This window comes from Eschscholzia californica, unplaced genomic scaffold (genome assembly GCF_041429995.1).
Source record: "Eschscholzia californica isolate CP2 unplaced genomic scaffold, dmEscCali1.0.p SCAF_5, whole genome shotgun sequence".
In the NCBI taxonomy this organism is placed as follows: domain Eukaryota; kingdom Viridiplantae; phylum Streptophyta; class Magnoliopsida; order Ranunculales; family Papaveraceae; genus Eschscholzia; species Eschscholzia californica.
The window spans coordinates 6,326,657-6,350,397 of record NW_028238472.1 but is presented as its reverse complement, the minus strand read 5'-3'; the positions used below and the strand labels follow the sequence as shown (position 1 = coordinate 6,350,397).

Genomic DNA, 23,741 nt, shown 5'->3' with positions numbered 1-23,741 from the left:
AACTCCTGAAATTCCCTCTTAAGTGTTTGTTGTGCCGAGAAGGGAATAAAGTTTTCCATAAAGACCTTCTTAAATTCTTCCCAGGTGAACCTCAACGGATCCACTAGCCTAGACTGAGTGTCCCACCAAGTAGCTGCATTCTTCTTCAACTGGAACACTGCCATCCGCTGCTTATATTCCTCAGAGCAATCAAACGCCACGAACATCCTCTCTATCTCCTTACACCATTCATATGCCTCTACCGGTCCTCCAGTCCCATCAAATGTTGGCGGTTTCATTTTCATAAACTCATGGTAGTACTTCAACCAGGTCATCTCAGTCGGTGGCCTCAGATTCACAGCAGGACCTCCCGTCTCTAGTGTCGGATTCTGCGTCCGAGCTTGTTCCCTTGTTTGAGCCTCTGCTGCGATGTTAATCAAATTTTGCAATGCGGCTGCATCAATTGTCACTGTCTCTCCTCCGTTCAGATTAGGCTTTGTAGTCTCATGACCCCCTGACTGTCCATGTGTACCCTCTGGTGCTGTAGAACCCCTTTCCTCAGGTAGGACACCTCGACCTCGACCTCTACCACCCCCTCGAGTGCGAGCACTGCGACGACCTCTGCCACGACCAGTAGCCCCTTCGCTAACCATAACTCTATTCAAATCCAAAAGAGAAACCAAGTCAGAACTTAGACAGTCAAGAGCTCCGTACAAAAATTTACTACGTACTATGCGCTTAGAGGGGTTGAACCCTACACACTGATCCTAGGATTTATGAACCTAGAGCTCTGATACCACTTTGTAACGCCCCAAATCTAGATTTCCACGTCGGCCGCCATGAAAACCTAAACTCAAAGCATTTCTCCGCAGAACAGTAAACATAGTCGATATATCCATCAAAAGAGACAAATAATATCAAATGTGAAGCTCATAAGAATCAATAAATCATCTAAAAGAAATCCATTAAACTGTCTTAACTCAAATAATGGTTCTGAATCATCGACACATAGGTCGGACAATAACGAATGAAACAAATAACTATCTAGAAAGTGAAACTCCAAATAACTACCTAATCTCGAAAGCGAAAACTAAGAAAGAAGCTCTGGGCTGACGAACTGGGATCGAGCTGGTGGCGCTCCCCGATCTCTATCACCTGAAAAATAGTAGGCTGGGTCAGAACCCAGCTAGTAGATTTCTAATTACCTAAGGTCTAAATAGACCAATTCAACACAAAACCAAGTATCGAACAACAGAACAATAATAACAGTCCATTATGTTACACCTTTCGTGCTAACACAATTGAAGTCAACCTGTTACACGGTTGAAGAGATTCATACAATACAACTTCCCTTTTGGAGGGGCATAACCAATTTTGAGGTCCACGAGATAGCGTCACTTACCATTCATGTTTGCATCGTCTTAAACCTCTCAATAGACAAAGGATACCACCCAAAAAGGGGATCCGTGCAACACGAGCACAGTGCAACACGAGCACTTCACATATGAGCAGGAGGCGAGCCAACCTCTAGTTGGTAATTACTTCTCAAACTAGAAGTATGTGGTCCACAAGAATGATCTTGTGTTTGCATCGACTTAGACCTCTTCATAAACTATGGATACCTCCCCAAAAAGGGGATCCGTGCAACACGAGCACATATGAGCAGGAAGCGAGCTAACCACCGATTACTTATGGATTACAATCGTCAATCCATATTTGAACTCAAACCCCTGGTCCACTGGGTAGTCCAATATCACATTGACAAACCCGTGTTTGCAATCGATCCACATGTCGAGCCAACCAGTCTTAGTTCATTCCATTAACGGAACTCAAGATCATGGTCCACCAAGTTATCTAATATCACATAAATAACTAGTGTTTGCAATCGACTCACATGTCGAGCCAACCAGTCTTGGTTCCGACTAGCCTATGCTTTCTAGGTTAACAACCTAAAGCAATATATCACACACAACTATTGGTAGCACTCATGCTCCAATACCACACAAATAATCTCATACAATCAATTATCAATAACAATAACATAAACACGAATAATTCTTAATATCTAGGCTGCTGTCCGGGTGTATATATACACCATATTTATATAACCTAAATAACCTAGGTTGCTGTCCGGGTATATGTATACTCTATTAATATAACTATAATGATCTAGGGTTACTATGTTGTTGTTGTAATTAGTTCCTAATCATAATATATATCTATGGTATCACTAATTAGTTCTAAGTTGATGATAACCTAGTAAACAACAATGGTTCAAAGCTATTATGGTACTACTATCCAAAACTAGGTTAAAAATTAAAGAGGGCTATATAAACCCTAGGGAAGAAGAAACCTACTTGATAATGGAGCACAAAGAAGAAGAAACCAAATCCCTAGCAAAACCCCTTTGTTGTTTCCCTCTTAGTCTTCACTTTCTCTCACTACACCTTCAATTTCCCACTAAACAAAACCCTCACTTTAGAGCTTCTCACAATCTCACGGGTTGACAAAGAAGGAAATAGGGAAAAGGATAGGTTGCTGTTTGGGTTATCTTTTTTTTTAGGTGCTATGCTATAGGGAATCCCGTTTTTGCTTTAGGGAAAGTGACCCTAAATAAACCTGGGCAGCACATGGGCATGTGAGTGATGTCCTGTTATAGGCACTCCTAAATTTTTTTTTTTTTCTTTTCTAGTCAAGGCTGTTACAGTTTATTAAAGGATTTAAACCAATGACATTATTTTTGGGTCTTCTACTTTTATCAACAATTTTATCTCATATTAATTTGTCCTCAAAAGAGACCTAATAAAAAAAATTACCAAGAGAGAAGGAGAGTTAACTCGAAATTAAAGACTGTTGATTTAGTGAAAGAGAGTTAACTCGAAATTAAAGACTGTTGATTTAGTGAAAGAGAGTTAACTCGAAATTAAAGACTGTTGATTTAGTGAAAGAGAGTTAACTCGAAATTAAAGACTGTTGATTTAGTGTAGATCTTGAGTAGACTTTGACTTGTATTATTTTCTACCATCACTCATTTACGAGAAGACTGGGTAGCTTTAGGACACGTCGTTTTAGATTAGGGCAACAACCACTTATATAGAACTCCCGAACACCAAAAGCCCATTAACAATATAGGATCGTTGAAGTCCAAGTCCGAAGAGACAGCTATCCTTGTAAACCCAAGCACGGAGAGCCCACCCAGACGCTGTAGCAAGCCCAAACCGGAACTCCAACCAATATGGTTTCGTTGCAACCCCCAGGCCCCAATATGAAATCGTCGTAGACCCAGCTACAAAAATCCCTTTCTTGTACAACTTGCCTGTTTGCGAGTTCTGAGCGGCTAGTTATGTCGTCTATACAACTAGCCCGTTTGTACAAGTAAAACTATGAAATGAGCGGCAAACCGCCACAGATTCTTACACAAAAGATTTGTCCTTGCATAGAAAACAAAAAGAACAATACTATATTATAAGGAACCCAGAAAACTATGCTATCAAAAATCAGAGAAACAATATCATAAGAAAATCTTGTAACTGGATGTATGATAATATGAAAAATATCAAATCGTGCTTACAATCAACATTCTTAGAAATTCTTCTAGTTTGAATGATAGATCTTTGACAGATTCTCAACTTTACAATTACAAGCAAAATGTTTCGGTTTATGCCTCAGAAATTGCAGGCATGCAACTCAACAGCAGTAACCAAACCCGAGCAGAGTTTCTTCATTTGCTGTATTCGATCATTAGAGGCGCCTTTCATGGTCATTTACAGGTAAACGAGGAGTGATCGTCGACAATCATGTCTTCAGGCACAAAATTGACTATTAGACTAGTTATTTTGCAAATAGGAGAAAAGGGAAAGGAAGTGAGAGAAAGAAAGTTCCGTGAAAGGAATACGGCACAAATTATACCTGTTTCGAAATCTTAATCATCGTAGGTGAAAAAGGGAACTCCCCTACAAGAAGAACGAGAAGAATGAAAATTTGTTCTCACGAAACTTAACGACAAAAGAAAGAAGACACTATTTTAAGTCATGTAGGAGGTTCTTCAAGTTATAAAAAGATTAGCAAATACTAATTATATCACCAACAGGGCTCAAGTAACCCAGTTCCGTATGATCAAGGGTTTTCAGGCCTACACTGGACTAATCCAGATTTCTTTACCTAACCCAGGCTAGGCCAAGTAAACCTAGAAGGCCTCGACGCCTAGCCAATTTGTAATACAATGTGCTACACCCCAAGTCTGGAAGGTCGGACTTAGCAATTTAGGGCTAAGTGTGATACACATGAATCTTAGCAATTTAGGGCTAAGTGTGATACACATGAATCTTCAGGCTCAAATCATCTACCAATGGGGCAGGGTAGGATTCGCCACACACCCTAATGAATGAATTCTAAAGTTAGAGCCCTTTTTAAGTTACAGGTGGGAATGATAATGTCAATCAAAACCAAAGAATTTCGAAGGTTGTCTTTTATAAGCTTACCACCCTCCGTGTCGTGAGAAATAATCATTATCAAGTGATATTGCAAGAGCAACTGCTACAGCTCTCTCTGAGAGAGTCAATGGGCGTTTGACTTCTAAATCTTGAACCTGAAACACAATCAGCACAAGGAAGAAGAACAAATTCAGGATCGGGAGCGATAAGTAAGATTCACTACTACAAGCGTTTACCGGTGAAGAAGACTCGGTCTTGGAGCTTGGATTAGCATCCCCAAATCTGATTACATATTGACCAGCATCAGTGAAAAGCTGCAAAGAACAAAAGATCAGATCTCTTTAAATTCACAGAAAACTGTGATGATGCACCAAATAGATATATCCCCTCGGGCTTTTAAAGAGGAGCTGAAATTGGCTTTCTTAGGCTCTTGGTGCATTAACTGAAATACTTGTTTAGGATAAGCAATTATAGACGCTAGATTTCAACCTTTATTTGACTTGTATACGTGAGAAGTAGTAAAAGAAACTAATATGGATCGGATGAAAGAGAAAAGAGTTAGAGACAACCTCAAAGCCGAAACCTCTCCAATCACGATCTACCTCAGCTAGCACATTTCCATCAATATCCTTTAGGGTAAACGTCCAGTACCAAAAACCAGGATTTTCCACAACAGCAAACTGTGTATTCCTACACGAGATGGGGGAGATCAGAAAGCATATTAAATAGAGATGAAATCTCCGATTTTACTAATACCCACAAATTCATGGCAATGTACAACACTTTTTCTCATTTTCTGCATTTGATACAACATTAATTCCTTCCTGTGAAACTTAATACATGTCCAACTTCCAAAATTAGATTACCCCAAATACAAATCATATATTCTCCTCCATAGATGCCATCGCCTGTGAACCACACCGACCTCCTAAATAGAAGGAAAAAAGTAGTTAAAAGAAGATTAAGTTTTATCTGAAAAGCATCCTACACTCTCAGAGCTACTATAGATATAGTACATACCTTACCATCAACCTCGGCATAAATTGTACTGGTTATCCACCAAAATGGTCTACGAACCTAAGAACACCAGCAAACAAACCTTCAAGTCATTCATGAGAGCAAGAATCAAATTTTATTTAAGGAGAAGAATGAACTAAACCTCACCCTAAAAATTTCATTACCCATGGCATCAGTTACGTGCGCGATGAAAGGGCGTCTCGTGCGAAGAATCTGCAGAATTGGAAAAGGGTCCTCTCTTCAGAAACAATGACAAGAAGCCGGAAAACATGTCCATCATCATGTGTCATATAATATAGAAAATTGTCTTTCGTTCTGTGTTTGGACGTAAGGAAGAGTGAATCAAACTATGAAGGCCAAAGCAAGGTCCTCAAAAGAATGACTGTGAAACTCCTCACAAAATTGTAAACATTTCTAGAGGAATTCCAAGAGTGCAATGTGGTTTTGTAAGACGAAGGAGGTAATTAATCATTTTACCCTTTTTCACCAGACGTTTAGTTGTTAGGTCGCCTGAGGTAGCTTTCAAATTGTACATAATGAAAATTGAACCTTGTATGGAGTATCTTAGGCTCTTAACTCTTAAGAACCAAATATGAGCTTCATAGAGATTGAACAAAATGTGATGTTGAAGAACTTGAAAAGTCCTTCCCCATAACAAGGAAAAATCAGTTGAAACCCCTCTAAAGATCAACAAACTGACCTTCTTTTCAAGTTTGAGCTTTATACCTCAGTCAAGCACAAGAAAATGTATGAAAAAAAGTTACCAATTTCATTGCTTTGGCATTTAGAAAGAAAGAAAAATAAACTCTTGTCTTTCCTTTCTTTTTCTTTTTTCCTATTTTTTTTCCTTCTCTTTCCTTTCTAGTTACAGTTTACATCTAAAATAATTTTTAAGCAAGAAAAAATGTTAAATAAGTTAAAAGATTGAAAGTGAACAAGGGTCCTAAGAGGTAAGAGCTAACTACTTTTTGAAATATTAACAGTGCCAACATAGGCAAATAGAAACTTTGAAACTACAGAATACTGAATAGCATACCTGCCTATAAATGATATGACTTTGCTCTCGGATGAAACCCACAGGCTGAAAAAAAAAAATAAGTGTATCAAAAACTTTGAGTGGTATAAATGAGGAAACTCACAAACTTCGTGTTCCCGTCTCAAATAGAAAAGCATATTGATAAAGAAAATAGAGTGGTAACATACTGATTGAGGGTAGCAAGGATCTACTACTGCATAACGATTCTCCTGTAATAACAGAAATGAGACTACTCAATAAAAGGATAAACCATAACTTATATAGACAAAACATGGCCAAACTATATTTGAGCAATTTAAGGAGAAACAGAGATAGATAAGCAGAAATTATAGAGCTAGCCCTCATTTAAGAAGATAAATATGGATATCTTAATAATGAGATAATATTCTCCGGTAGCTGACATAAAGGTACCAACTGCGTGCAAACAGGACTTGCTCAGGTCTTGGGTGTGACAAACAGAATGAAACCACAAACACACTAAAACTAGCAGAAAAGAAAATGCATCCACCAAATATGCGCCCTCGACAGCTTGGCACAGTGACCCACCAATTGCTTATCGCTGCAGCATTGCTGACTTCCTCTGGGTAAGAATCTGAAAGTTCATTTTTTTTCTTCACTTTCAGGTCTAGCAGATCCAGATTAGGGACCCTTAAGTGAACCTTCAACATAATATATGTAATCTGGTTACTACATAATCACCTCAGGTCTTCGAAATCATCAAACTCTCTAATATCTGATAGAATAGTACTAGAAAAACAACTATGCTGCAAATATTTTAAAAAAATTCAAGCACACAATTTTGTTACCACGCCAAATGGGAATGAAAATGTAAAAGTGTGTCGAATATAATATTGGAAACGAAACTCTAAATTTAACTCACCTGCTCAAAACCAAGTACAAGATTTGCCCACTCTATATTTCTCGTTATGAGCAAATTCGACCTAGCAAGAAGAGGAGCAATCTTGGCCTATAAATTCAGAAAAAAAGAAGTAAATAAGCAATTATACAAATTAAAGCAAGTAATATCATATATTTAGATTGAAGTACAGAACTAACTAAATATATTGCTAAAGCAGTAATAAGAAACCACTGAACATAACAACGACAAGGAGTAAGGATTATTTCTGCACTCCTTTCGACAACACGCTACATAGAATTTAAAGTACCAGGCACTGGATATCAAATCATGTTGCTGCTTGTTGGCTAGTGTGATTACAACATTAAAAGAAAAACGCAACCAACATCCTACAAAATGAGAAAGTTATAGGGTGAATCTTATTAATCTTTCTGAATTATCTAGATTTTTCTGAAGTCTTGCCACAGTCAGCTCAACTATTCCAATTTCCAATGGGAGTGATTGTAAACAAGATTCCATCCCGAGGTTAACTGGGATTGAATTTTGAACAAGCACAAAAACAGTCATTCACAGTGTTGAATGCTAGGGGCAGCAACTATGTATGTGCAGCTGTTTTCTTTACATCAATCATGTGTAGAAAACCATTCTTAAGATTATTATAATAAAGAATATGTAAACTTTGAAGAATTAACTACGGAGAACCATCCTGATCTAGTGGTACTGGTAACTGAAGTTTTAAAAGCGCCCTCGAAAGTGTTATTGCCGTCCCCTTGCTTCAAGATCCTCCTCTAAGTTTTACCTTGAAGGGACGCCAATAACACTTTGGAGGGGCGTCAATAACACTACAGAGATAATATCTAGCTACCTCTTCTTTGGATGCTGGCTTCAGAAAACCCGTAGCAGCTTGGCTAAGAGGTGGTTGTGCAGGAATTGTTTCAACCTGTTCATTTCCAACACATGGACTAGGAGACCACCAACTAAGTGGTATTGAAAAAGAACGCCGATTCTCAAACACAGCAATACTACTTTGGTCATGTCGCGTTAATCTTTGTCTTCTTTTGCGTCTAGAAATTTCATATTTCCTATCCGCATCCCACAGCTTTGCTAGCCACTCTCTACTTAAGTTGGGACCATTTGAAGCCTGACAAAAACGGCGAAACATATTCTGAGGGTTATACTTTGAAGTCCAAAGGCTTCTCTTCGTAGCCAAATTAACCCCAAAGGTTGAGGCTGAATTTTCCAAGCACGGGGTTTCTTTCAGACCTCTATTGTGTTTTTCCGAGCCAACCCGCTATAACAACGACAACAAAAACATACTCTATGAGTCTATAAGCATATAGAATCACAATTTATGATAGGCATGCAAGCAACACTCTGTGTTAAGTAAGTACCATATGACATGAATATAACGCACCAACTCCGGTAATATCTCCAAAGCGCCTGACATCCTTTTGAGAGCAAGACAAGCCTTTTATAAGCTTCATCTTTTATTTTGGCACCAAAACAAGTAACACCTTAGAACGAACAATTCTAAGATGATGATGACGATGATGTAATCTGTAATGAACAAGCAAGCTTGTCTTTACACAATCTAAGAAATATCGCAAAAATCTTCAAATTTCAAGAAAAACAATATAAACATAAAGAAAGAAACAGAATCGAGTAAGACTGAATCTAGTATCACATGAGGATGGAAGAAAGACTATTATTTTATTTTATTTTAATTTGAATATCGACTACGATTTACGTTAGTCATTACATGGCATCGATACATCGTCAAGATGTGATAAGCACGATAACCGCCGAAGTTAAACTACGAATGAAAGAGGCCTAAAGCCCAACAACATATTAAAGAGGCCTAAAGCTCGACAAACTTATTATTTATACCTTTAATAACCCAAACTCAATAACAATGGATCGACCTCCTATGGGAATTGGGACCTCTGGGATTTTGGAGTTTATGTCAACACTATCAACCACTTGGGCAACCAAGTGTTGACGAAGAAAGACTATTTTTAGATACAACTAACTCAATTTTATGAGATTAATATATCCCATACTAAGAAACATTAACAAACTAAGTTGATTGCACCTGCTAATGGGGAAATTAGCTGTTAAATCTGAGTAGATGGCTCAATCAATACTACGAAATATACAGCTAAGACTTATTTGAATCTTTCTTTCTAAATTGAATAAAAGAAAATACATTATCACCTCAAAGTGGGAAGAAATCAAAAACAGTAGACAATTCGCAGTACAATTTTCACAAACTAAACCCTAAAAGTACCAATACGTCCATTGAGCAATGTCCGAACAATCATTTCAAATCATCGGATTACAAATTATTATTCTAATTTCTAACATGAATTAGGAAATACAATGTTAAATTAGGTTAGAAATACAGTTTCACATCTGTTAATAACGAGGTTAAAGTTTGAAAAAGGAACTTATAAATAAAATGAATAAGAAGAAGAAGAAGAACTTGATTGTTGAATCAATCGAGAAGAGATGCATTAGTGAGAGAGAGAGAGTATATGGCTGAGAATACCTCAACTGTGAGACAAAGAAGAAAACTCCAGACAGAGAGGGAAAGTCTAAAATTTGAGTGTGGAGGTTAAAACGAGAGATTTCTAGAGAGAGAAATGAGAGATTTACTTGTCTCCTGTGTGACTGAGTCTCTAATTGTGCATACTCTTTCACAACGGTGCGGGCCGCGTTTACGTGGTTCTCTTTCTAAATCTTGTCCGCTTACATACCCGGGCGGGATTCTACTAGAAGAGTAGTTAGGCATTTTATTTGTACGATTTGCCGTCAAGGTACGTGGTTCTCTTTCTAAATTTTGTGCACTTACATATCTGGTGGGGATTCTGCTGGAAGCGTAGTTAGGCATTTTATCTTTACGATTTGTAAACATTGAGGTGTAATTGTTTGTAAAAGTGAGATATGACCAAGCTCTCCATGTTACACAATATATTGTTCGGTATCTCGAACTAGATGGTCAATGAAAACATAATTTTCTTTATACTAAAAGATATATTCATGTTAAATCATATTAACAAATTATTTTATCGATCTATACTTGTAACAAATAACAATATCTTGCAATTTAATCTCAATCAAATCAACAATTTTTCTTTGATTTTGTTTTAGTTTATTAGTTGAATTACAAACAGAAATTGTGTACGAACATAGGAGCATACATCCTCTCAGATGAGAGGATTGGCCACAAGCTGACTCTACCACAACCCTCGACCAACCTGGTTACAACCACTCATGTGAGAGGGCAGAATATACAGACGGTCATCCATTTATACAGATACCAATTTCGACCAAAAAAAAATAAATAAAGGTGAAGAGATATAACCCCTTCGAAGTCATTGAGAAATGTTGCTATAAAAAGGGTCTCCTGTTTTTTCATTCTTATTGATTCTTTTCCACGAACTAGTCTGAGACACTACTTGAAAGAAATGTTGTTAGGAGTAATAAGATATAATGGTACAAAACTAACAAAAGAAATGTTTCCTACAAACAAATACTAAAAAACGATCAAGAAAAGTTTTAAATTAATAAGAATTACTTCTCGTTCTCGAGACACGATGATGATGGTGACGGTGATGATGCATGAAGCAATTGGTGAGTGTTTGATAGGGAAAATTTGGGTGGAAGTACCACGCGAGGTTGATCGTCGCCCACCTTCAGCAACGCCATTCCCAATGCATAACCTAAAGCGCGTGAAACTGAAACAGCCACTGCATTCCCGATCTGTCGGTATCTGCCCAAGTAAAACGTGTTATATGAATATATATGTACATGCATTTTTTAAAACCAATAAGAATATTAGTAATAGAGTATGAAATAGAGGTTCTATATGATTGTCAAGTAATATGGTGATTGTCACTCAGAAATCAGATCCCGTCCGAGTAAACTCCTCGAGTGATTGTCACTCAGAAATCAGATCCCGACCGTGTAAACTCCTCGAGTGATTCTTCTGGACACATATACGGACCAACCAAGTCTAGACAGAGTCCCGACTCCCGAGCCCAACCACTAAGGAAACCACATCGACTTGATTGTCGTTTTCCACTACCCTAAATGGGTTTTTGTTCCTATAATATCATCTACATATGAGTAAATCGAACCAAGAGGCCAAGACCCATATAGCCGACCGGTCCAGACCATCATAATTTCCTTATTAAGCTTCCACATACTGGTTCACATCACGGAAATTCCAAATTTCCTTTGCAAGAAAAGTTTCAGAACATATTGGGCAGAAAATTAAGATTTTCACCTCACAAAAAGTAAAACTGATGTGGAAGTCTAATTCTGCAAATAGAAAATTAAAAGGAGAAAGGGCATACCTTTTCTTCACTGTCCCATGGAACCTGTAATAATCAGGAAAACCTTGCAACCTTGCACATTCACGTACAGTGAGAACTCGGTCTTGCTCGGGATGTAAAACAGCCTGTATGAATAACAAGAGTGTAATAGAATTCAGAAAAAGACATGACTAACAAAGAAATTTTTTAAGGTATAACCCGTACCAGGGCATGAGGCTCCGGGAGTGTGATCATAGTTGGCATTGTCTCGTCCCACCATAACCGTGCAAAAGGTCTACATGAAGAAGCAAGAAAATTCAAAACGAAACCAAACATTCAACGGCAAGGCCATGACGACAATCACATACACATGTATGTAAATATACATAACCAGAAGACAGGCAGATGATCTGAAAGGCCACAGCCCACAAGTGTCTCACCTTCTAGATTTCCCTTGACCAAGTGTCAGAGCATAGTCTGGAACCTACAAATAACCCAAACATGAGATAAAAATGGAAATTGAGAATCAGTTTGAAACAAACAAAAAAGACCAAACAATTTATAACATATTCAAATAAGCAAGTTCCGTTCCCATCCAAGCAAACATAAACTGAAACAGAAAGAGGGTTGAGACCATAAACTAAATAATTCTTCAGAAGCTAACTTCCAGATTATTTTTACAGTTTTGGAATGAAACCATATATAGCAGTTGAATTGAGCCGTTCGGAAATGCATGGAAAAATCTATTTACTATGTAAACAGGTCTGTAGAACGATATGGATTTACAAACAGGAATTACATTAGTCTAAAGACCAAAGCTATAAGAATTTCAATGGCAGCAAAAGTCCAAAAGAAAAGAGAAACGACTTAAAAATCTCTCACCAGTGCCTTCCCAGATGGCAATAGTAATCGCTCCATATTTGGGTCTAATCTAGCAATATTATCAGATCCCACAATTACACCAGGGAGGTCCCTAAAGTTTGCACCCTATAAATTACAAAATGAATATATCATAATAACAAAAAAAAAAATATTAAAAAGATAAGAAGAGCTTAATAGATAAATATAAAGTAACAGTTCCTTTATGTTAACACACCTTTTTCCTTGGGATTTGACAAACTCGCAAATAGTCATCCTCACTTAGTGCAAGAGGACGGTGATCATAAAGTACTGCCTTTTTCTTGTCCCTTTCATCAATGAATTCAGAGCACACCATATCTATATAATAAGACAAGAAAGATCATGTCAATAATTAGATGGCTTAGCACCCAATATGGATGTACAAGGATTTGCATTGTGTTGGAGAGCCAAGGGCACTTGTATTGCAAATGTTCTTTTTGTTAGTTTTGGCTAGCACTACCACTAAACGTACATGTTAGAAAAGTAACAAAGTAGTAGATTCTCTTTTAACACTACATGGGTACTCTGTCTATAATAGAAGTGTGGCCTATATAGAGATGTGAAAGGGTTTATGTTATAAGTGAGGAGAGGATCCTCGTGACGAGCAGGCCAGTAGAGTGTCACGACAAGGTGAACACTGAACAGTAACACATAAAAACATTATAAAAAGATGAATGCATACACCATATATTTAGCTAAGGTAAGCGTCATGAAAATAGTAAGAATGTGATAGGTCAGTCATTTTTGCAATGAAATGGTTGCAAATTGGACGAGAAAACGCTCCGTTAAACATTGAAGGAAGATAGCATTCAAGAGAGTGGGAAGAACAGAAAAGGTGAATTGTTAACAAAAGGGTTTCCTGTACACCCTATAGAAAACTAACAAGTCAGCTCCAAATCCAATGTCAAGTTGTGAGGAGTGACTCATTGAATATAAACAAGGCGCTGAAGGCAACTCTTGATATGGTGGTTAAGTTCTTAAATATAAGAATTTAGTAATAAATGTGAATCTTGGATATCGTAGGAGTTCCGCATAGTTAACCGTATGGTGCCAGACATTTGCCAAGTTTTCCTACTGCCATGAAATAAAAAATTTGGTTGGATCGAAGCCTCCAACCATTTAGATACCTAGAAGTATATAGAAAATCGCATATCTCAAAAGATAGAACTTGGAAGTTGTAGTAGTTTCAGAGATTTACAATAGTTCAAAGAGAGCAGCATAAATAGCACATACAAAAAAAAAAATTCCAAGATAGCTGTAACATTAAGTCGGGAATTTTAGATCATAAAAACTGAAACATACCACATTTGCTTGATCTGATGTATTTCTGAAACTCTGTTTGTGGGGCCTCCTTATAAGGCATTTCATCACGAGTCTCATGACTTGTGACCTAAAGGGTATGAAAGGAGGCGTTAAAAGCATTATCTAGTTGAAGAAACATCAACCCAAGCAAATTAAAGTCAAGTAACGTACAGCTGGTAGATCAGAGATAGCGTCACGAAGAACAACTGCTTTTTCTAACTTGCGTGGTTGACCCTCATCGTAAGCAACAGTGCTACTCTGCAAGAATAAAGTCTAACGTTGTGGGAACATACAACTAATAGTCGAAATACCACATAAGAGAATGCAAAAAATTCAGTACCTCAAACTCGCTTGGAACACCATATTTAACGACCACATTATGTGTAGGAAGTGGAAATTGAGGCAATTTCTACAAGTTAACAAGTAATCACTAAAAGTGTTGAGATTGTAAAAAAAAAAAAAAAAAGAATACATAAAAGATTGTGAAATAACTTACTTCATGGGGATGAGCCCCCCATAAGAATGCCCGCAACCGAAACTGCGGAAGACCATAACAACCGGCAGCCATGATCCCAAACCTTGCTTGATAATTCATATGAACCAAACGACTCAAAGCATAACGACCTAGAGTACCATTAGCAAACCTCAAGATATCAATAACGTTTTCCATTAGCACATACTTGGGCTTCAAGAAGTTCACAATATCCATGAAAACAACTATTTGCTGGTTTCTTTCATCATCTAATGGTGCATCAACATTACGGAAGCGATTGTACCCACTGATCCCTTGGCATGGAGGACCTCCACATATAACACCAACATCTCCCTGGAATAAACAGATTTTCTGAGAATGTGAAAATTGTATATAAAGCATATACAAGCCACATCAAGCAACTATAATAACCCACTCAAAGTATATACCATGAAAATATCTCAAACAAATAGCACTTACAGGAAGTGGCAGTATCTTCTTTTTATATCCTTCTCTTACAAAATCTCGTATGTGATCTTCGCACTTACTGAGAGGTGAAAAGATGTATAAATGTTATAAATTAAGGATAAACTGAAATTCATGATAAGTTCAAGGTAGCATACCTTAATCCGCTAACCGGCTCCCACGTATCCTCACTTGGGCCATAACCTTTCCAACGCACCTAAGCAAGATGAAAATGGACTATGATGCACGTCTACGATATGCTTCCTTCTCCAACATAGAAACGAAGGATACAAAATAATTCTGGTACCTTAAATGTCAACCCACGCTTGCCCGTTTCATTTGGATCACCATAGCAGATATCTACTAATTTGAAAACTTCGAATTCACCGGATGATATCTCATCATCTTTGCTGTCTACTCTTTCCTGGCCATTTCTTGTGATTCTTGCATCGGATGAAGGTGATTTCTCAGTACTGCCAGCTCTATGGAGTTTGCAGAGCTTTTCCCATGACTTCAATAAGTCTAGAAAATCTTCTGCTGATTCATTTCTAATCTGTTAAAACAATAATAGAAGTAAATATCCCCAAGAATTTAAGACATACCAGTTTCTCGTCAACCCAAAGTTGAAGTGCAACACTACCTTGGTTTCTGGATGATTTAACCTCAAAGTCTCACAAGCTGGTTCGTCCATATCAACTGCCCATTTCTATAAGAACAGAGTAACTAGTTAGAGACACCATGAAGCAAATTACAGGCTATGTCAACAGGTTTTCTGGCTCAGGGCTTACTCAAGGGAAACTATGAAAGTATCAAGCAAATATACCATAGGATGCCAAGAAACTTACAGTAACAAGATTTACAGAAGAGATTGCAGCACCAAGGCACAATCCAGTTGACATTCCACCACAACCAGAGTAAAGATCTAATAATGCTATATCTGGTTTGTCAAGTTTGCTACAAGTATCATTTGCATGAGTTGTCTTAGTGCCATCACATGAGGATAAGTCCTCGGTCTTTGATGAGTTATCTAAGGAAACAAAGCAAAATGGAATTAATGATGTCCAACAACTGCAACAGAATGAAACAAAGACTTGAATGGTGTCACACTGACTCACACACTTCACTTATCAGTATCCATCTTAATGAATGACTTACCAGTCATTAAATTACAAAAAGTTGTATATTCCTCATTATATTTCATGTTGTAATAAAAGTCACATGATTCAATAGAACTTGATTTCGCCCTCATGCTTAACTGCACAAGACAAAAAACATAAAACAAAGTTACTTCAAATGACTAAGAGAAATATGATTTTCGACTAAGTCATGCTAACCCATGCAAGTAAGCAAGGTGAGAGCCATGAGATTAACCACTAGGTACTACTTAAGAAGGAGGTGCCTCAGACAGAGTTCCACTCTACAACTTAGTAGTTGACCGTGTGGTCCAGCAGAACCTCAAAGCTTTCACCTCAGGTACCTTTATGGCACAACAACCATTAAGAATGAAGCTAAATAATATTAATAAGATGCCTTATGAGAACAGTTAAATTCGCTAAGCAAATGCGCTATTTTAAGTCATACATGAGGTCCCAGTTGTACGATATTGACTTTAGAAACAATGCAATCCAATAAATTGTCATTCATTAGATCAGAATAGAATAAACGCTTCTTGTCATGAAAAGCAGCTTGATCTTTCATAACCTGAAAAAATGCAAAATTTGCAAAAAAAATGAGCACAAACCAAAATAAACTACAACATTTGAAAAATTCGAAAGAATTAGCATTTTTACCGTATCTTCAGCTCTGAAAAACCATTGAACCCTAAAGTAGTCATCTCCTTCCACTGTTTTAAAAAACTCCAATATCCTGCCAATATAATTTGCTCCTCGTTGCTCACCCTGAAAGATAAAGTTAGCAATGCATTTCTATAAAGACGCTTATCAATGAAAACAACTGGAAATAGTTCTTCTTTCCGAAAGCAAAATTTAATTGACCAACCCGAAGAAAAAAAATAACAAATAAAGTGATGCGCGAGATTCGAGAACTCGCGGAGCTTGATCTGCCCAATGGCATTACAAAACAATATTAAAGCTAAAAGGCATCCCAGATAAGCGCAAACCTATGAACTTTATCCTGCTACTTTTTTAAATTTTCAATCTTAAAACTTAAACCATATATAGCCTAAAGCCTGCAGAATGTAGCTGCACTTATAGTTTTAGGCATGACATCAAACTTGATCCATCTTTTAAAGAACTAATTTGCCACGGATAAAACATGTGAACCATGGTATCTGAACGCAAATTGTTGGTGGTATTTAGGCTGAAATGAGACGCCAAGAACGATATGAGGACAAGATAGAAAGAACTAAGGAAACAAAGCATGAAGAAAGAAAAAAGTTCTACCTTGACATATGCACAATCTCCAATATTGAAAATACATTTTTCCACTTCAGCTTGAGCATAATGGCATTGCGCATTCAACATCACATCATCATCATCACTATGGTTAAGCACATAAGCAATATTGACCAAGTTAGGGGTACGTAAAAACAAATAAAAGAAAATAAACAAATCAACAATGTAGAAGTTGATAGATTATTACTCAGCTGTAAACCTTCTTCTACCACCCTTACTCTTACCCTGCAAAATTCAGGACAATAAAATTTCATAATTTTGTCTATAACAAAGAAAAATGTGCAACCAACAAGCATAGGATAAATTTCATAATTCGATTCAAATCCAATTGAGAGTGAGGGTAGAGATCCTAGATACTATTATGTTCTTGATCATCAACTTCTCTTTACGGGACAATTGTCGGAACAAGATCAAGTACAGGATAATCTCTAAAAGGTAATCATAGTACTCTGTGGGGGAAAAAATTCATTGACTCCTCATAAATTTCAGATTTTGACAGTTAAATCATCAATTTTTAAAGGAAATAATCACAATGTAGTACTTCAATGGAATAAAATAGGAAAAAATTTCATTGTTGTCACCCTAATCAATACTTTGAGCTCTGAAATTTTCCGAAAAGAACCCCAATTTGCAATACAGATAGAAATTTATATTGAACATAAATAAAAAGAAGAAAAAAGATTGAACCTTTTCTTCGTATCTCCATGGCCACTTCTTTTTAGCTTCCTCTAAAGGGATCGGATCTCCAAGAAAGAAAGAAACAATTTTGAGCTTCTTTTTCGAATCAGTACTACTTTTATGTTTCTTTAAAGGACTTTCTCCGACTGAATTCCCCAAATCCAATGAATTCTTAACGATTTTGTTGCTCTTGGGAATTGGAGTCTTTCTTTTTGGAGTTGGTGAAGGAGTTGTAGAAAATCTAGGTGATCTTCTCATGAGTTTATCATCATGATGACCATTCTCAGTTCTTGACGGAGTCGAAGAAGAAACGTTCGAGTTCTTAGAAGCAGAACTCCTCGTTACTCTAGCTTCCGCCATTGTTGATGATGATGATGGTAGAAGAGAGAGAGATGTTAAAACCCTAGCTGAAGATAAGCTAGGGTTTTTAATGAGAGACAGTGATCTTGTTGACTGACAAAGGGAGAAGGAGGCGGAGATTCAAAAAACAATTTTTGATTTTTAGATAGAGAGAGAGAGAGAGAGAAAGTGAAAATAAAAATAGTAATTTTAAGAGAGAGAAAGTGGGTTTCTTTATTTTTGGGCTTTGGCGGGAGCTTAGATGTGTCTGAAATCTGAAATTGGCCAATTGCAGGAGCGTCAGTGTTAATGCTTACTTCACACGCGTGCGCACAATAGTTTCATCGTCACTATAATTGCACAAGAGGACTTATACCTAAGGGCACCAGTTTTATTGATGGAGGCAGGCACCAACACATTCGGTCAAACCCCCCAGTACTTATCAAAAGTCAAAGGCCAGCGACACAGTCGTAGGCTCGTGATTATAGGCTAGAGAGAACAAAAACTATATATGGCCGCGAGACTCTGGGGGAATAAAGAATAATCTCTGCGAGCGAAATAAATTATTTAAGGAATTCATGTGGTTTCTGTACATTCTCGGGATTCCAAAAATTGACTTGACCAAATATTGCACCCTAATCTTCATCTCCTTTATCTCGTGACCAATATTTTCATCTCGTGACCAATATTTTCAGCTCTTCTCTTTCCTCTCTAACTCACTATTATCCTCTCTCTCTTGTTGATTTCGTTTTTTTTTCTCTCTCTCTCTCTATCTATCTGTTCTCTCTCTCTCTCGTTCTCGTTGACTATATCTCTATCGTTCTCAGTCTAGATTTTTCTCTCTTTCATTGTAGATCACTCTCATTATTCCTCTCGTTTTAGTCATTTTTGTCTCTTTCTCGCAGTCTCTCCCTCTCTCTCTTGGTATGTGTAGCTTTATCTGTGAAAATCACAGGGTTCATGGGCACGAAACATTTTGTAGCCACGAAATGGTCATGGCCACAAAAAATTTTGGGGACACGAAATCCTCGATGAGGGTCTCATCAGAAACTCTCCTCAATGTCAAGTTTCGAAGAAGGGAACACTTCCCGTTGTCGGAATGGTGTATGTGAGAGAGGGAGAGAAACAATGAGAGACCGATTGAGAAACAGTGAGAGATTAAGAGAAAACCAGTGCGAGATCGAGAAACATGGATAGAGAGAGATAGTAAGAGATAGACAATGAGGACTCGAGAGAGACTAAGAGAAGAAGAGGGAAAGAATAAGAGAATAAGAGATAGATGGTCAGAGACAGTGGGAGAGAGAGATAGAGATGGATAGGGAGAGATAAGATGAAGATTAAGGAGTAATGTTTGATCAAGTCAATTTTTGGACTAAAAACAAAATATGTCCATGAGTCAATATTTATTTCTCAGAGAAATTTCTTTATTCCCCAAAGTCGCGGCCAAAACTATTAAGACAGTTGATCGTGCATTTATTCTGAAATTCTAGATATCACAAGTTAAATTCTCGGTGGAGGTAAAAAATTTCATTTATTTACTTGTGTTGAGGCGCATAAACAAAGTAAAGGTAGAAACTGGTTTTAGGCCCCCATAATAGAGTCTAGGGTCGTTGTTCTTTTAAGGTCTAAAATGTCTTTGATGATTGTACATAACTTATTTTGATGTCGAAAAGTAATTTTCTCAGTTATCTGTAGACAGCCGAGATCTACGATGAGATGATGAATATTCTATTAGAATTTGATGAAATTCAGGTGGGATTGGGCCTACAAAAAAAGACTTTGATGTTCAAGTCAGCGCGGTCTTTTTTCGCAATTTACTGAGTTTAGAAAATGACCTTCAATCCCTTTTTAGGGCAAACCTTATGTGCTCATATAGGTTCGGATAACCATGCACAACTGAGATGATGTGGTGGTAAGGCACCGGTTTTGATGATAGCTACACATGCATGGCAGTTTGGAGGATAATATCTTATGAGTGTCTCTTCTCACACTGACAGATCCTATGGCACATAACTGTTTGCATATGAAAAGTGGGTATTTGGTGTTATCTGGCCTTCCATGTAACTGTTGTTATAGGAGACTGGACTCAATCTAGCTGACATCTCTACAGGGGCGGATCCATGTGTAGACCAGCCTGGGCCATTGCCCAGGCTGGAATTTCTATTTTTTCTCTATAGAGTTATAACAAGAATGAAGATGTGGCCCAGTGGATAGGTTATTGCCTAGTGCATCCGAGGTTCAAATCCCCTCTAAAGCATTTTCATCCCTATTTTTGCATCTTTTTTCTTTTAAAGAGCTGGTTCTTTTCAGTCCTCTTATTATGACCAACTCACCGAATGACCCCCATAATTTAACCAACTTCGAAAATAGACCCTCAAATTACTTTTTTTCCCCTTCTGCTAGTGATTACATCTTATTTTAATTTCAATTACACCCTTATTATTTTTGTACGATGAAAGATAAAGAGTTACTATGAGGGAGACCAAGATTTTTGGTATTTTTATCCTCTCATATTTTCCTCGTGTTTAAGGTCGATATCTCGTCTATTTTATCTTTTTCTAGCAGAAGACAAGAGTTGTTTGCAAATAATGACTAGTTCTTCGTTGGCGAGTCTCATTTTCCCCTTCTCTCTTTCGTTCCTCAAACTAATACATATTTTATTATAGGTAAAGATTATCAAGATTAATGCATGTATGCATAATAATTTGTGAAATTAGTACATATATACATAATATTTACACGATTAACTTAAAATAACTTTATTAATCTTGCCCAGGCTAGCTGAAATCCTGGTTACGCCCCTACATCTCTACTTGGTGTTTCTAACCAACGTAGGGTTTGGGTTGTGGAGTTTGACTCGGGTCCTCCTCCTTCTCGCCTCGAGTAGTGTAGGGCTCAATGTGTCGAGTTGGCTTCTACAGATCTTCTAATTTTTGGAGACCAAATGATGTGGCGCATAGGTGACGCCAAGTTTTACATGGACTCATACTAAAATTGTGGCCAGTATTACTTGTGGATTTGATACCCATATTACTTTGACTCATACTAAAATTGTCTCAAATTCACCTATTTATTTACCTCTAGGCCAGCGCAATAGTTAAAGGTGCCTAAGAAACTCATGACGACCTCTTATGTTAAGGCTCCGGTAGCAAGGCTCTCTCGAATCCACCTCCTCGATGACTTTGACGAGGGCTTGCTTTAATTCAAGTTTGGTCAATTCGTTGACTCTTTAACTTGGTCAAAGTTGATCAAAATTTGACTCACCGTATTCTACTCATCATGTAAATATTATTAATTCATGATGTATCTATGTCGTATTGAATGCAATAACTCTTAAATCTATGTAAAAGTAAAATGGTTATAGGGGGAAATCAAAGTTTAACTCTCCTCACTAATTTCACCTAATCTGGTTTCCAATTATGTTTAACATGTACCCTTGGGATACATTATAAAAAAAATTTGATCATATCCAAGTAGATTAGATTTTTATGTTCAAGTTAAAATCATAGTCATACTATCACGGGTAAATATAACAACAGTTGTATAAATTCTGACGAGATTGCCACTAAACACAGTGCATAAAAATGTATGCCCACGCTCCCTTGTGCAATCATTCCCGAATGATTTTAGTGAATGACTCGGCGGTTCTCTCAATTTTGTGGGTAAATGTATTATGGGTGCAACTAGCATCACCCTAGTAAGATCGGTGGCCGAAGAAGGAGCACTTGCCGGTCTCAATGGGTTGTGATGGTCAAGGGTAATGGCTTCCGGAAAGTGATATCGAAAGGCAAATTATAAATTCACTCAACAAACAAGAAATCCACACGTCGCTGCACCGCCACATATTATAGGAGAGAGTCTAAAATTTACTTCCACTTTTGACCTTGTCAAATTTTATTATGTTAATAGAGAAGGGAACCAACAATGTCGCACTAGCTAAAAAATCTAAAAAATCACTATCAACTGTCAATTTGGATATTAGTAATCCAATATCACCTCAATGTGTTAAATTTACGATTATATGATAATCAGAGAGATAAATTAAAATAGTCGACACGATATTAACGTGGTTCAATCGAATTATCACGACCTACATCCACAAAGAAAGCCAACGGTTATTGTATTAATAGTCACAAAGTTGCGGGTGTGATTCGCTACATTGGTCAGACATAACCGAATGAATAAACTTAGGACCCAACTCATCTTTATAAAGTAAATTAAGATTTCCTAAGTTTCCTTACTAATCTAGGAAAGTAGATAATTTTTGGGATATTTTCCTAATAGCCCCCAACTTTGTGACCGGTTTCCTCCCTTGCCCTTTACTTTATCAAAAATACCCAGATGGCCCCCTTTTCAGATTCCTTTATAACATCGTTAACTAGTCATCCAACTCATCGCCTCTCTCTGCCACCTCATCTTCTCGCCACCTCATCATCTTCACCGGCGAAGGTCACCGACCGACCAATTTTCCGGTCGGTGACCTTCAAACATTTGGTCGGCTGGCGACCTTCAAACATTTAAAAAATAATAATTTAACTCTCCTATTTTTTTTAGAGAAAGAGAGAGGAGAGTTTAAATTATTTTTTTTAAATGTTTGAAGGTCGCCGGCCAGAAAACTGGTCGGCCGACGACCTTCGCCGATGAAGATGATGAGGTGGCGAGAAGATGAGGTGGTAGAGAGAGGCGATGAGTTGGATGAGAGAGAGGTGATGACTAGTTAGCGGTGTTATAACAGAATCTGAAAAAGGGGGTCATCTGGGTACTTTTGATAAAGTATGAGCTAGGCAGGAAACCAGTCACAAAGTTGGGGGTTATTAAGGAAATAACCTTTGAAAATATTGCTAAAGGAACGATGGAATATATGGAGAAGATGGGTATAGCTCTTACCCATGATGAGGAAAATGAAACTGCAACCAAAGTTATTAGGCTACTTGGAGATAAGAACCGCATTACTGCTATCAAGGACAATAATGGCTCTTGGATTCAGGGAGCTTTGGATATTGCTAACATCTTCTCTACCAATCTTTGTAGCATTTCCACTACTTCAGGGTCGCTTATCTCCGAGGACTTACTGTCTCTCTTCCCTCAGCAAATCTTTGACTCGTCTAACCTTGCTCCCACTCGTATTCCTTCGGAGCAGGAAATTCATGCTTCCATTATGTCGCTTAAAGCTGACTCGGCCCCGGGCCCGGATGGTTTTCCCCCTCTCTTCTATCAAACCAACTGGGATACAGTGAAAGATGATATGATTAAGCTTGTTACAGACTTTTTTACCCTTTCTACTCTTCCTGAGCAGGTCAATCATACTCACATCTGTCTTATTCCCAAAACTAAAACCCCTCAGACTACAGCTGACTACCGTCCCATCAGTCTTATGAATACCACCTATAAAACCATCACCAAAATCCTGGCTAATCGGTTTAAGTCGGTGCTCCCCGACATCATTTCGCCCTTTCAGGCTGCGTACGTGTCGGGGAGGCAGATTACGGACAACATCATCATTAGCCAAGAAGTGGTCCACTCATTCAAACTCA

The 23,741-nt window shown here is 37.7% G+C and overlaps 2 protein-coding genes across 3 annotated transcripts; both read right to left on the bottom strand.

Annotated features, from left to right (window-relative positions):
• Positions 1-3,493: 3,493 nt before the first annotated feature.
• LOC147536607 (scramblase-like protein) lies at positions 3,494-10,047 on the bottom strand. 2 transcript variants are annotated; one of them, XM_086640850.1, is made up of 14 exons: positions 9,870-10,047; positions 8,713-8,878; positions 8,187-8,612; positions 7,346-7,432; positions 6,633-6,674; positions 6,466-6,510; positions 5,577-5,642; positions 5,433-5,489; positions 5,279-5,340; positions 4,982-5,102; positions 4,649-4,726; positions 4,461-4,567; positions 3,889-3,932; positions 3,494-3,780 (listed from the first exon to the last, which is right to left on the bottom strand). In XM_086640850.1, the coding sequence occupies exons 2-13, from the start codon at positions 8,803-8,805 to the stop codon at positions 3,902-3,904; spliced, it is 1,215 nt and encodes a 404-aa protein (XP_086496976.1). In that variant the 5' UTR covers positions 8,806-8,878; positions 9,870-10,047; the 3' UTR covers positions 3,494-3,780; positions 3,889-3,901. The 2 variants fall into 2 exon arrangements, with proteins under 2 accessions (XP_086496976.1, XP_086496977.1); XM_086640851.1 differs by having other exon boundaries at positions 8,736-8,878; positions 9,870-10,027.
• A 659-nt stretch (positions 10,048-10,706) lies between these two features.
• LOC147536606 (DNA (cytosine-5)-methyltransferase CMT2-like) lies at positions 10,707-18,569 on the bottom strand. The gene is made up of 21 exons (XM_086638842.1): positions 17,878-18,569; positions 17,378-17,415; positions 17,179-17,275; positions 16,567-16,674; positions 16,358-16,477; positions 15,932-16,031; positions 15,622-15,803; positions 15,417-15,482; positions 15,084-15,329; positions 14,935-14,993; positions 14,792-14,858; positions 14,336-14,665; positions 14,180-14,248; positions 14,011-14,097; positions 13,840-13,927; positions 12,734-12,855; positions 12,520-12,624; positions 12,078-12,121; positions 11,863-11,932; positions 11,680-11,783; positions 10,707-11,093 (listed from the first exon to the last, which is right to left on the bottom strand). The coding sequence occupies exons 1-21, from the start codon at positions 18,226-18,228 to the stop codon at positions 10,895-10,897; spliced, it is 2,652 nt and encodes an 883-aa protein (XP_086494968.1). The 5' UTR covers positions 18,229-18,569; the 3' UTR covers positions 10,707-10,894.
• Positions 18,570-23,741: the final 5,172 nt, after the last annotated feature.